Source organism: Callorhinus ursinus, unplaced genomic scaffold, assembly GCF_003265705.2.
Source record: "Callorhinus ursinus isolate GAN/ISIS: 27379988/994484 unplaced genomic scaffold, GSC_fseal_2.0 scaffold51, whole genome shotgun sequence".
Taxonomy (NCBI): domain Eukaryota; kingdom Metazoa; phylum Chordata; class Mammalia; order Carnivora; family Otariidae; genus Callorhinus; species Callorhinus ursinus.
Window position 1 is genome coordinate 1,571,877 of NW_027397113.1, and position 12,161 is coordinate 1,584,037.

Sequence of the window (12,161 nt, forward strand, 5' to 3'; positions counted from 1 at the left end):
GGCTCGCTGTGCATGTCCACGGGCAGGAGCTCCTCCCCTTTGCCGGGGTGCTGGGGCTGGACCGTGGTCGCACCCACGTTAGCGCCGAGGAGGATTCTGGAGGATGTGGCACACGCAGGGAAAGGCCATGTCAGGCGTCTGCGTGGATGCTGCCCGTGGCCCACCCTGGTGCTGCCCAGGCGAGCTTACCTGGTGCTGTGAGCCCCCAGCGGGTGTTTGCAGCCAGTGGGATCCCCCGCCTTTTGTTCTGTCCCCCATTTGTATCGCAACGGGTGCGTGGATTTTTATTGTGCTCAACGGATTATAATGCACCATTATTTACTAACGTGCTCGAGTTGTCCAGCGGTGGCTGTTGGCGGCCCTTCTGCCTGGCTCCCTGCCTTCTGGTGTGTCCCCACTGTCCTCTGAGCAACGACAACTTTGTGGCACAACTCATTCTCCGGGTCCTCATGCACATCCCTGCCCAACCCTGGAACCTGCCTGGAGGGTGGTGTTTCAACCCCAGGGTCTGGAAGCTTCTAGTTTTTTTGATGGCCTAAAGTGTAGATAAAAATGTGTTTTTTGGATTAAAAAAAAAAATCAGTTACTAAAATGTTTCTACAAGTGTGTCTGTGTCTTTGGGTATTTGTTAGTTTTGGCTCTGGAATGTAGGTAGAGTGTGCAAGTGGAGAGCCAGCCTGTGTCGAGTTCGCTTCTTCAGATGGAGGCAGACGTGATACTGTGGTTATCCTCAGGAGGCTGGGGCTGTCTGCTCCATGGCTGGAAATCATGATTTCTGTTACAGACAAGGCCAGGCTAAGCTGGGGAAACATCCCTCCCCACCAGGGTTGACCCACGGATCGTTTTGACCCCACGGGAAGTGATTGTCTCTTTTCACCTTGAATTGCTTTGTGACCAGGCATCCCTGTTTCTGTCCACGTAGTCACAGGATTCACCAGAAAGCGGATTAGCTGAGCGAGAGGCTCCCCTATCTGCTCTGCATTGCAGCTGCTGCTTAAGAGATTAGAGAGCACAAATGTCAATCCTCGGGCCTCGCTCCCCGGAGACGGGAGTCTGAAGCTCTGGGGTGGACCCTGGACACTGTAGTTTATCAAAGTGGTCCTGGTGGCTCATCCTTTCAGAAGCGAAGGAATGTCCCGTGGCTCTTGGCACAGATGTGAAAGGCGAGAGAGTTCTAGAACCTTCATCCAAGACAGGCTGGTTGCATTTGCCCGGTGCTGGACTCCACGCTTGGTGCTTGGGCTCCAGATGCAGTGAGCCCCTGCCTGGTGGGTCTGCCGTGCCCCGTGCAGGGATGGCTCCCTCTCCAGGCTGCAGTGAACCCTATAAGGAGCCTTCCTGGGACCTGTAAAGGCATTTCTGTTATTTTATTTTTCCCCTTAGACCAATCTGAAAAAATTCATGGACCACATTCAGCACCATGCGGTGGAGAAGATCGTCAAAATGCTGGAACGAGGCCTGGATCCGAATTTCCATGACCTGGAGACTGGAGGTGGGTCCTGGGTGGGGGAGGACTCCGGTAAGCCTCGAGGAAGCACGGGCTCAGTCCAAAAACGTGCTTCTGTTATCAGACCCCACACGCACGTGCAACACTTACCATTTTACTGGGTTTTTGAAAGTACTTTCTTGCTCCTGTGTGAGTTCTGGATAAGGGCTGAGGTGTGCAGCCAGCGTGGTGCCTGACACACAGTAGGTGCTCGTGTACTGCTGTGGGGTAAGTGAAGGAATGAAGGATGGGTGGTAAGGCGTGTGGCGCTGTTGTGTCCGCCCTGGGAGACGCGCTTACATGCGCCCGCCTTGCTCCCCCTGCTGGAAACCCACCTCCTTACATGTGTGGGCTGCTCATCATTAGTGGGTCAGAATAGCACAGAGCTTCCGGAACTCAGTGCCCTCCACCCGTGGGGCTGGACGATTTCTTCTTTAAACAATTCCAAATGAGCATTGACTTTTATTTCATCTTCCCTCCCGCCTAGTTCTATATAGCAGATCCGTAACATAGTGTTAGTTTCAGGCTGGGCTGGGGATTGGATACTTGGATACTTGGTTACGTTGTGCACTGAGGACCACAAGTCCGGGTAACGTTGGTGAGCACAGAGTTACAGTTGTGAGGAGAACTTTTAAGATCTGCTGTCTCAGCTGTGACTAGAAGTTTGTACTGTTGGCCACCTGCATGCTGACCCCATCCCGCCTCTGGCAGCCAGCAGTCTGCAGTGTTTTGGGGGTCGGTGCTTTTAGATTCGGTGTATAAGCGGTATCATGTGGCGTCTGACTGAGTTCACATGGTGCCCTCGAGGTCTATCCATGCTGTCCTCGTGGTGGGATTTCCTTCCTTTTTGTGGGGGATCGTACTCCATTGTGGGGGGGCCGGATGGCTGTTTGTGGGGGGGCTGTCCCTGGGTTGTAGGATGTTTACAGCCTTGCTGGCCTCCACCCCAGGCACTAGTCAGTCGCACCCCGAGCTGTGGCAGCCAGACTGTGTGCTGACATTGCCCGGTTTCCCCTGGGGCAGAGCGCAGTCACCGGCTGAGAGCCTGTGTAGTGGGTTGGCGGAGAGGGCTCAGGTAGTCTTCATGGCACCTGGGGGTGTTTGTCCCCCTAGCTTCGTCACCCCAGGCTGGAGAGCGTTCCTCTTGGACTCAGTCCCTGCGACACCCCCTCCCCCACTTGTGGTGACTGGCCAGCCCTGTGCCTGGACCACTGTCACCTACATGGGTCCTGCCCTGCCGCTCAGTTACCGAGCCCACGGCAGGTGCAGGTGTCAGCTCAAGAATGAAGCTTTCTCATCATTGCTAGGGGCTCCTCTGACCCCTGGAGCTGGGGCAGAACCCCACCTGTGCCCATACAGCCGTGCCCCGCCCAGCACATGCGGCGGTGCCATGATCCGTGATCACTGCTGATGCGTGTGTCTCCTCAGTTTAACTTCTGACCACAGCTTCAGTGCCTGAGATGCCAGGAGATGGGACATGTGGCAAGGGGGGACACGGAGGGCACACGTGGAGAGGTTGTGTGTCTGTGGTTTCCTCCTTGGGCCAGCCTTTTACCTAGGAACCCATTTGCCTCCCGAAGCCAACACACCGAGAAGCCGTGACATGTCTGAGACAGCCATCCGTGTGGGATGGCAACCACGGGAGGTGAGCGCTCCCAGGTTGCAGTCCAAGGAGAGGTGCCCTGGCCGCAGAGAGTCAGGGGAGAACAGCGATGTGAGGTACTCCGTCGATGACGGTACCTGCGGGGCAGGAACATCGGGGCATCCACCAGCAGTGTGTGTTTTGTGTCTCACATGTGGAGTGTCATCCATCAGAAAGGTCCTGTCATGTTAGCAGCACAACGGGAACTCAAGGTGTTGTTTTCTCCTTGTTTTGGACCCACGGGGACAACCCATGGTTGGCTCTCATGGGCTGCGTCTAGACAAGAGGTTGTGTGACCGACCTGTCCTGAATCTCCTGGGATGGCCTGGGTTTTCACACTGAAAGTCCCACGTTCGGAAATCTCCTTGGTCCCGGACAAACTGGCACAGTTGGTCACCCTAAGCATGACCAGGGCCCTTAATAATTATAGCCGTAGTTACATGAGGACCTGTTAGGGTCCAGTGATGTGTCAAGGGCCCAGGGTTGGGGAAGCAGCCCTTTCGGCTTGAGGGGTGCACAGGAGGTAAAGAAATCTCCATGGAACAACCTGTCAGTGAGAACAAAGCAGCCTGTGATTACAGCTATAACTGATGCCTAGTCTGGTGGAAATTTTAATAAGTAACGGCAAAAGTTGTATGAAGATGTAAAGCCTCACCCCCCGGGGTCTCGAGGCGCATCTCCTGCTTTGACTGAAACCTCTGGGACAAGATGCGTGGTGTTCTGAGCCCTGAGGGAGGAAATAAAACTAACAATCTGAGCAAAAATTAGTTTAGTGCTTTTATTTCACACTGTGTTCCCAAACTTGCAAGAAGCCCAGGCACAACACAGGAGAAGCCCAGGCACAACAAATAACAATTAACACCAGGGGTATTAATAAAGCCAGAAACATCTTTCAACTCTTGGAACGTACTGAGAAGTAAAAAACAGAATTTTCATTGATTGAGTGGATCTCACCGGGCACCTGTGATGTGTCTGGATTTCACTTAGGAGATCCAATTACGCAGTTAGTTTCCAGGGCGGTGGTAGCTCATCAGCTTGTCAGGCTGCTATTTGTCATCTGTGCCGAGACGTGCCCCGCGCCGCCACGTGTCACTGCAGCCCGGCTCCCGGGAGCCCCTCCCAGCTCCCACACGGCCCAATTAGAAGCTTCCGTGGACACTCTGGATCCCCGTACACTGAAGCAGCGCCCCCTCCGAGCGTTGGCTTTGAGAACAGACGGGGCTTCTTGGATGGGTAAACAGGAGAGGGGCAGTTTGAGCAGACATGGCTCTGGAACTTCGTAAATGTCAGTGTGCAGAGGGTGGGTGACACACAGATGAGGTCTGTGGGAAGACTGCCCCCCGCCCCCCGCCCATGGAGGGGGTCCAGGTGCATTGGCCAGGTCAGATGCACTTCCTGGTACAGAGAGACTTGTCTGGAAATGGGAGCTCAGGTAGGAATATCCAATTATTTCAGGGTCATGTTTCAGTAAGGGTCTAGGTGACTCATTAAGGTGCATGTAGCCGAGGAAGATGGAGCACTGTCAAGCAAGTAAGGAATTGGGGTGAGCACAGGGACGAGGGCCCGCAGGAGGGGCCCTGGGCTTTGGGACATCTGCCAGGGCTGGCCACGGGCAGAGGAGGTCAGTCTGGCACTCCTCACAGCGACCCATGTCATGACGTGCACACATGGCCATACACATGGCCATGGGCAAAGGCCCTGTGGTCAGGAGCATCTCCTCAGGGGGCCAGCTGGGGACGGGTCAGCAGCAGCATTGTCCCTTCAAACCATCACCTGCAGCATGAGCCTTGTGAGCCTTTAATGCCTACACAAGAACAATAATGATGTTAGAGCAGTTTTTGATTTGCAGAATTGTTATGAAGCTATCCCAGAATGTTCCACCTGCACCCCGTAGCCCATTTGCCCTGATTCCTGTCTTACCAGAGTAGGGAGCATTTTGTAATTAATGAACCAGTCCAGATAGGTTGCTATTAACTACAGTGCATGCTTTCTTCATAGTTTATTAGTAGTTAATGTCCCTTTTCTGCCCCAGGAGCCCTCATAGCAGGTAGCTGTCTTGTCACTGTAGAGCCCTCTTCATTGTGACGGTTTCTAGGGCTTTCCTTATTTGTACTGACCTTGGCCATTTTGGGAACTGGTCAGGCGTTTTGTGGAATAGCCCCCTTATTGGGGTTTGTCTGGTGTGTGCATCATGGTCAGACCGGGTTGTGGGTTTGGAGGGAGGACCCCAGGGTGAAATGCCCTCCCACCCCATCACGTCCGGGCCCGTGCTCTGCACTGGACTGGTCCCCGTGACGCTGGCCTTGGTCACCTGGCTGGGGTGCGTGTCAGGTCCCAGCTGTACGGTCCCTCTCTTTTCCCCTTTATGGACTGTCCTCTTTGGAAGGAAGCCACTAAGCACAGCCCACAGCCAACACATGGGGAGTTAAGTGCCATGTCCTCGAGGACAGAGTATCCACACAGGTGACAGAATTCTGCACGGAGGTTTGCCTTTTCTCCCCCATTCATTTATTTACTCTAATATTCATTTACCCTCGGTTATTCCTATCCATGTGGACTGATGAGTATTTAATTCATGATCTGGGTCAGGACCCCATGCTTCATTTCATTGCTCCCACTGCTCCAGCTCTGGCCACTGGAAGCTCTTTCAGCGGCTCCTGAGTCCCTTGGACAGAACCCTCAGTGTGGGTTGTTAGTTTTTGACCCCTTGCTTACTTTCTGGTACTAGAAGGTTCCCCAGGTTCATCCTGTGTATTTCTTGCCCAGACCTAGAGCCCGCCAGTCGTCCAGGAGCCTGGTTCTTCTTACTGGAGAATGGTCGTAGGAACCAAGATCTGGGTGCTGGGTGTGCTCATTGCCTTTGGGTTGCACTCACTTCCGGAGCACCAAACTGTGTGTGTGCGCGCACGAGTATTTGTGTGTACTAACTTGTGAATATGTGTGTATCTACAAATGCTTCTGTGTGTAACCACCTGTATCTGTATTCAGCTCAACATGAGTGCATACTGAGGTCTCCAGTCCAATCCACGGCCACATGGGTCCATGTGGTCCCTTCCCTGGCTAATCCATCACCTCCCCACCGATAGTGAGACACCTGGCCGCTCTCTGCCATCTGTTTATCGAATTGTTCAATCCCAGGACCCGTGATGGTGGTTTCACAATTGCTGACCTGCACCACACGTCAGAGGCCACTTTGTGAGCTGATAGAGCACAGCGCTTTACCTGGGTTCGCTTCGCCTTTCGTCTTGCAGACCATGCCCATCTGGAAGGCACTTAATTCCCCTCCCCCACCCCCCCTTCCCCGCTCCCCCCAGTGAGGCTGTTTCTTACATTTGTAATACAGTTCCAGTCTTTTGTCACATTCTGCATTCCAAACCAGGATCCCACAGTCTTCTCAATGAATTTTTAAAACATTTAAAAATGTGCATGCGTTGAGTTTCACTCTGTGTGCTGTGGAGTTCATGATTTTGACAGATGTTTGATTCCTGTGTTCACTGCACAGGGTCGTAGAGAATCGCTTCATCACCTAAAACAATCTTCGGTGTTTTTTACCCATTCCACCCTGCCTGTCTCTGCAGCCCCTGGGACCACTGATCTGTTTACTTCCTGCATAGTTTTGTCTTTTCTGGAATGTCAGATAATTGGAATCAAGCAGTGTGGCTTTTTCAGACTGGCTTCTTTTTCTTTTTTTTTTTTTAGGATTTTATTTATTAGAGAGCATGAGTCGGGGAAGAGCAGAGCGACAGGGACAAGTAGAGTCTATGCTGAACGCAGAGCCCGATGTGGGGCTCGATCTCACAACCCTGAGATCATGACCTGAGCCGAAATCAAGAGTCGGCCACGTAACTGCCTGAGACCCAGGCACCCCTGGACTGGCTTCTTTCATTTAACAGGATGTATTCAAGATTTAGTCATATTTTCTTGTGGTGTGATTGCGCTTTCTTTTTCTCATTAACAGTAGTCCGCTATATGAATGCTCCAGATTTGGGTATCCGTCCCTATGGAAGGAGATCTTGGTTGCTTCCAGTTTGGGGCTATTATGAATAAAGCTGCTGTAGGGGTGCCTGGGTGGCTCAGTTGTTGAGCATCTGCCTTCGGCTCAGGTCATGATCCCAGGGTCCTGGGATCAAGCCCTGCTTCGGGCTCCCTGCTCGGCGGGAAGCCTGCTTCTCCCTCTCCCGCTCCCCCCGCTTGTGTTCCCTCTCTCGCTGTGTCTCTCTGTCAAATAAATAAATAAAATCTTTAAAAAAAAAATGAATAAAGCTGCTGTAAACTTTTGTGGGCAGGTTGTGGTGTGGATGTAAGTTTTCACATCGGCTGGGTGAATACCAAGGAGGGCAATTGCTGGAAGATACGGTAAAACATTTTTGTGGTTATGTAAAAATCCGCCACACTGCCCTCCGAAGCCGTGCACTGTTTTGCATTCCCGCGAGCAGCGGATGGGGGCTCCTGGTGCTGCCACACATCGGTGCCGTCAGCGTCCCGCGTTGTATCCATTCTAGTAGGTCTATAGTGCTCTCTCCTCGTTCTGAGGCTTGTGTTTTTGCTTGCTCAAAAGGTCCTCTCCTTTTCCAGTTCCTGATCTGGTAGGCCCCGTGTGTCTGCGTCAGACCGCGTGAGTCCCCCTGAGTCTCCCTCGGAAGAGAACACCCGGCTGCCCACCCTCCTCCGGGAATAAGAACCGTCCACTTTTAGCGTGTCCAACCTTGAAGCAAATTGCACGTTGCCTCCTGCCTCCACGAGCCTTCGTGGATGGCCTGAGCAGGGAACCCGGCTGCAGGGCTGGGTCTGGGGCTGTGGGGAGCCCTGCCCGCGGGGTTCCCCAGACCAGGTCTGCCTCCTCTCCCCAAAACTGGCCATCCCTCCTCCTGGCAACAGAGCGTTGTGTCTGGAATAGGAGGCCCGGTTCTTTTCCCGGCTTCTCCACACCTGCCTCCCTCCTGTGTCCTTCCTGCCGTCGGACATTTCCTCACACAAAAGTGAGTCGTGTCCGCTTCTGTTCACAAACTTCTGTAGCCAAGCACCTGCGTGGGGCCATCTCCTCTCCAGCACGTGGTCTGGGAGAACGTCAGGAGGACGGTCATGATTCTTCCGTTCGTGGGAAATGGCAGGAAGCACAAGAACAATGCCCACCCCCATCCCCAGCCCCCCAGTTCGTGGGCTCCTGTGAGAAGCAGTTGCCAGAATGTTTAGAGGGGCCGACCGTTTGGGGAAAACTGCCACCACCCTCCTTACTTGCTTACTGGCATCAGGGGCCTGTGGGTCATTTGGATGAGTCTCGTGCTCACCTGGGCACTCGTCATGAGAAAGTGTCCTCCTTGTCGGCGACCATGCACCAGAGAAGATGCTGTGGATCTCGTTCTCTTCCGTGGTGGGGATGGGGTGTTAATCAGATATCTGAGTGCACTTGTCTGCAATCGGATATCTGGAAGAGTCTGTGCTTTGGCATGATTTAACCCTGAAACGTTGAATGCAGACTAACGCTGGAGGCGCTGGTGTGTCCCCGCAGGAGCTGTCCATCCTGCAAAGGGCCTTCCAGGCCCACGGTCCTCGCCTGCCCCACTGTCTGTGGTACCTGGGCAGTGGGTAGCCTGGGCCCCACGCACTCTGCAAGCAGGTGCTGGAACAGGAGGAGGGCTGAGCTCGAGCCCCTGGTGGCAGCCGCGTGAGCACGTATATGACCCCTCAGCAGGTACAGCAGGTGCTGTGGTTGCTGCGGACGTGTGTCAGCTGGTGAGCTTGTGAGTAGTCAGAGGTCCTTAACCTGGAGCATGCGCCAGTCTTTTATTATACAGAGGAGGTGCAGGGCGGAAACACCAAACTTTGTCTTCCTTTTAAAAACATTTGTCTGTGTCTGTTTTGCAACATATTCAATATGTTAGTACCATAAGGCGTGTATAAATTTTCATTAAAAACTTTATGAAGACGTAACTTCCATGTAATTCAGTTTTTGTGTTTTGTAAGGCTTTATTGAGATGCATTTTGCATACCACTAAATTTAGCCATTGGAAGTGTACAATTGACTGGTTTTTTAAAGACCTGCTCAGAGTTGTACCATTGCCGCTGTCTTTAGGACACCCAAACAGGGGACCCCGTGCCCATCTGCAGACACGCCGCAGCCCCCTCCCTGCCCCCCCCCCCCCCCGGCCCCTGGTCTACTTCTTGTCTCTGCGCATTTGCCTCTTCTGGGCATTACAGAGAGGTGGAGTTGCACAGTACGAGGTCCCTTGTGACTGGTATCTTTCACTCAGCAGCATGGTGTCAGCATCTATTTAGGTGGGAGCGTGTGATGGTGCTGTGTCCCTTTTCGTGGCCAAGTGACATTCCATTGGATGAGCCACTTTTGTTCATCCACTCATTAGTTGGGGCCGCTTGGGTTGTTCACACTTCTTGGCTGCTGTGGATGCGTGTTTTTGTCCTTCTTGTGCACGCACCCGGGGGACCTCTGGGCCCCGTGGTAACTGTGTTGAACCTTTTGAGAAGCTGCCAGATTGTTTTCCAGCGTGGCTGTACCTTTTGGCACCCCACCCACGGTGCGTGAGCGATCCAAGTCCTCCACAGCCTTGCCAACCTTCCTGTCACCTCTCGTTTATTACAGCCATCTTATGTGAAGTCACATCTCCCTGTGGTTTTATTTGCATTTCCCTAATGACCGGGTGATACCAAGCATCTTTTCATGTGCTTATTGACCATTTGACCATTTGTATATCTTTGGGGAAATGTCTGTCTGGATCCTTTGGCCCCGTTTTGATTGGGTTGTTTGTCTGTTCTTGTTGAGTTGTGAATGTTCTTTATATATTCTGGATACAAATCCCTAATCAGATATGTGGTTTGCAGATACCTTCTCCCACTCTGTGGGTCTTTTCACTTCCTTGATGGTGTCCTTTGATCCACCAAAGTTTTTAATTTTATAAAGTCCAATGTGTTTCTTTTTTGTTGCCTGTGCTTTCAGTGTCCTACTTTTAAAATTAAAATAAAAATCGCGCCTAACCCAGGGTTATAAACATGTACTCCTGTGTTGTTTTCTACAGTTTTATAGCTGCAGTCCTTCCATTTATGAGCCATTCTGAGTGACATTTTGTCTATGGCGTGAGGTAGGGCTCCCACGTGGAAATCTAATTGTCCTAGCACCATTTGTTAAACAGATGACGACTTTCCCTGTAGTCATGTATAATTTGTAAATTGATACACCTGCATGAGGGACAGCACCATTTTTCTGCATTTGCTTGTTTACTCATCACATAGCTGATCAGGTGGGAGAACTGTGCTCTGGGCCCATGTAGACTTGATGTCTATTCGTGACCTGGGAATCTTGGTAAAATGTCAGTTCTGGTTCTGAAGATTTGGGCTGGGGCCAGAGATTTAGCCTTTTCTTTTTTTTTTTTTTAACATTTTATTTATTTATTTGAGAGAGTGAGCATATGAGAAAGAGAGTGAGCTCAAGTGGGGGTTGAGGGCAGAGGGAGAAGCAGACTCCCCATTGAGCGGGGAGCCCAACCTGGGGCTGCAGCCACTTAACCGACTGAGCCACCCAGGTACCCCGAGATTTTGCATTTCTAACTAGCTCCTAGGTCATGCCCATGCTGCTCGTCCATGGAATGCATTGGAGTGGAGCAGTGGTTCCTGTGTTGAAAACCACGTAAGGAGGTTTTACCAGTCCTGATACTGGCGGGGTCATCCTCATACCGATTAAAGCAGTATCTGGGTGTGGGGCTGGGTGGTTTTGCTGTGCCGTCAGGTTTGCGAACCCGCGTTCTCCTGCCAAGCGCGTCCCGTGGACCGCCGGCCTGTTAGAGGTGCAGATTCTCAGCTACACTAGTCCTGTTAAATCACCACTGGGAATGAAGTCCACATTCTTTGTATTAATGAGCTCTTTGGAGGATTCTTAATTCATGCCCACGTCTGGGAACCACAGATCTAGGTAATGAGGAAGAAAGTGCTGAATCTCCTCTTTCTGGTCCTTGGGAATTTTGAAGTGTGGTCTCAGGTCCCTGGATTTGTCACAGAGATGGGGATGAGCGCATTGTGATGCTGTAGGGAGGCTTCTTGCTGTCGAGGTTGTTAATGTTTGAGGACATACCAGATTTCCGCTGACCCAGAGGAGAGAAGGGCCTGGGATGAGGCAGGGGTGTAGCCCCACCTCTCTGGATTTTCTTCTCGGGTGTCCCCTGAGAAACAGACATCCCCATCTTGTGGACTTCTAGAATATTCCAGCTGGAGGCCATGTCTCCCCTAGAGGGTTAGCAAACGCAGCCACAAATGGCTTCTTCTGAAACTCCTGGTCAGGAGTGTTTCCTGGGTCATCGTCCACAGTGTTGCATTTTGGTGAAATCTCAGTGACACAGAAGGGATGTGTCATGTTTTAGAGACACGTTTTCAGAAAATGGATCGCTTTGGGAAAGTGAGCTTAATGTGAGTGAAGGTAAAAGCCTGATTCCACTGGAATATTGTCCCTTTTAGGTCTTGTGAGGGGGTCTGTCTCCATGTTAAGCTGCTGCAGCGAGTCTTAACCTGTGCTGTCACCGTAGATCCTGTTGCTCCTCATGCTATTGGGAGCTTTTTCATCACGAAGCACTTTCAGAGCCGTGACTCCCTGTTGCCCCTCACTCCACAGTGAGGACAGGGTGGTCTTTGCAGCACAGAAGGGGAACCAGGCCCTGTGGGGTTCAAGGTGTCTGTCCAAGTCACAGCTGAGCCCATACTGGAGTGCAAAGGTTCCAGATGCGAAGCCAGGTTTTTCCCACTTCTGACGTTTTGCATCAGGCATTCAGGCATAGGGAATGGGGTGTGTGATCTCTCAATTGTGGATAATTTAATAATGAGTTTTATATTAGAAAACAGCACTAAGATAATTGAATGCACAGGTTGTGCTCCCTCTGTCACTTGTGAGCCCAAATATTAATCTTTTCCTTTACTCATTTTTAAAAAATTTTTTTTATTGTTATGTTAATCACCATATATTACATCATTAGTTTTTGATGTAGTGTTCCATGATTCATTGTTTGTTCATAACACCCAGTGCTCCATGCAGAA

General features: G+C 51.6%; 1 protein-coding gene across 2 annotated transcripts in view; it reads left to right on the forward strand.

Moving 5' to 3' along the window:
• Nucleotides 1-12,161, forward strand: part of SHANK2 (SH3 and multiple ankyrin repeat domains 2) — a 509,587-nt gene that overhangs the window by 99,122 nt on the left and 398,304 nt on the right. For both annotated transcript variants that reach the window (XM_025878755.2, XM_073883345.1), the window contains exon 6: nt 1,384-1,492. In XM_025878755.2, coding sequence (XP_025734540.1) covers nt 1,384-1,492 — 109 coding nt within the window. The remainder of the gene's footprint in view (nt 1-1,383; nt 1,493-12,161) is intronic.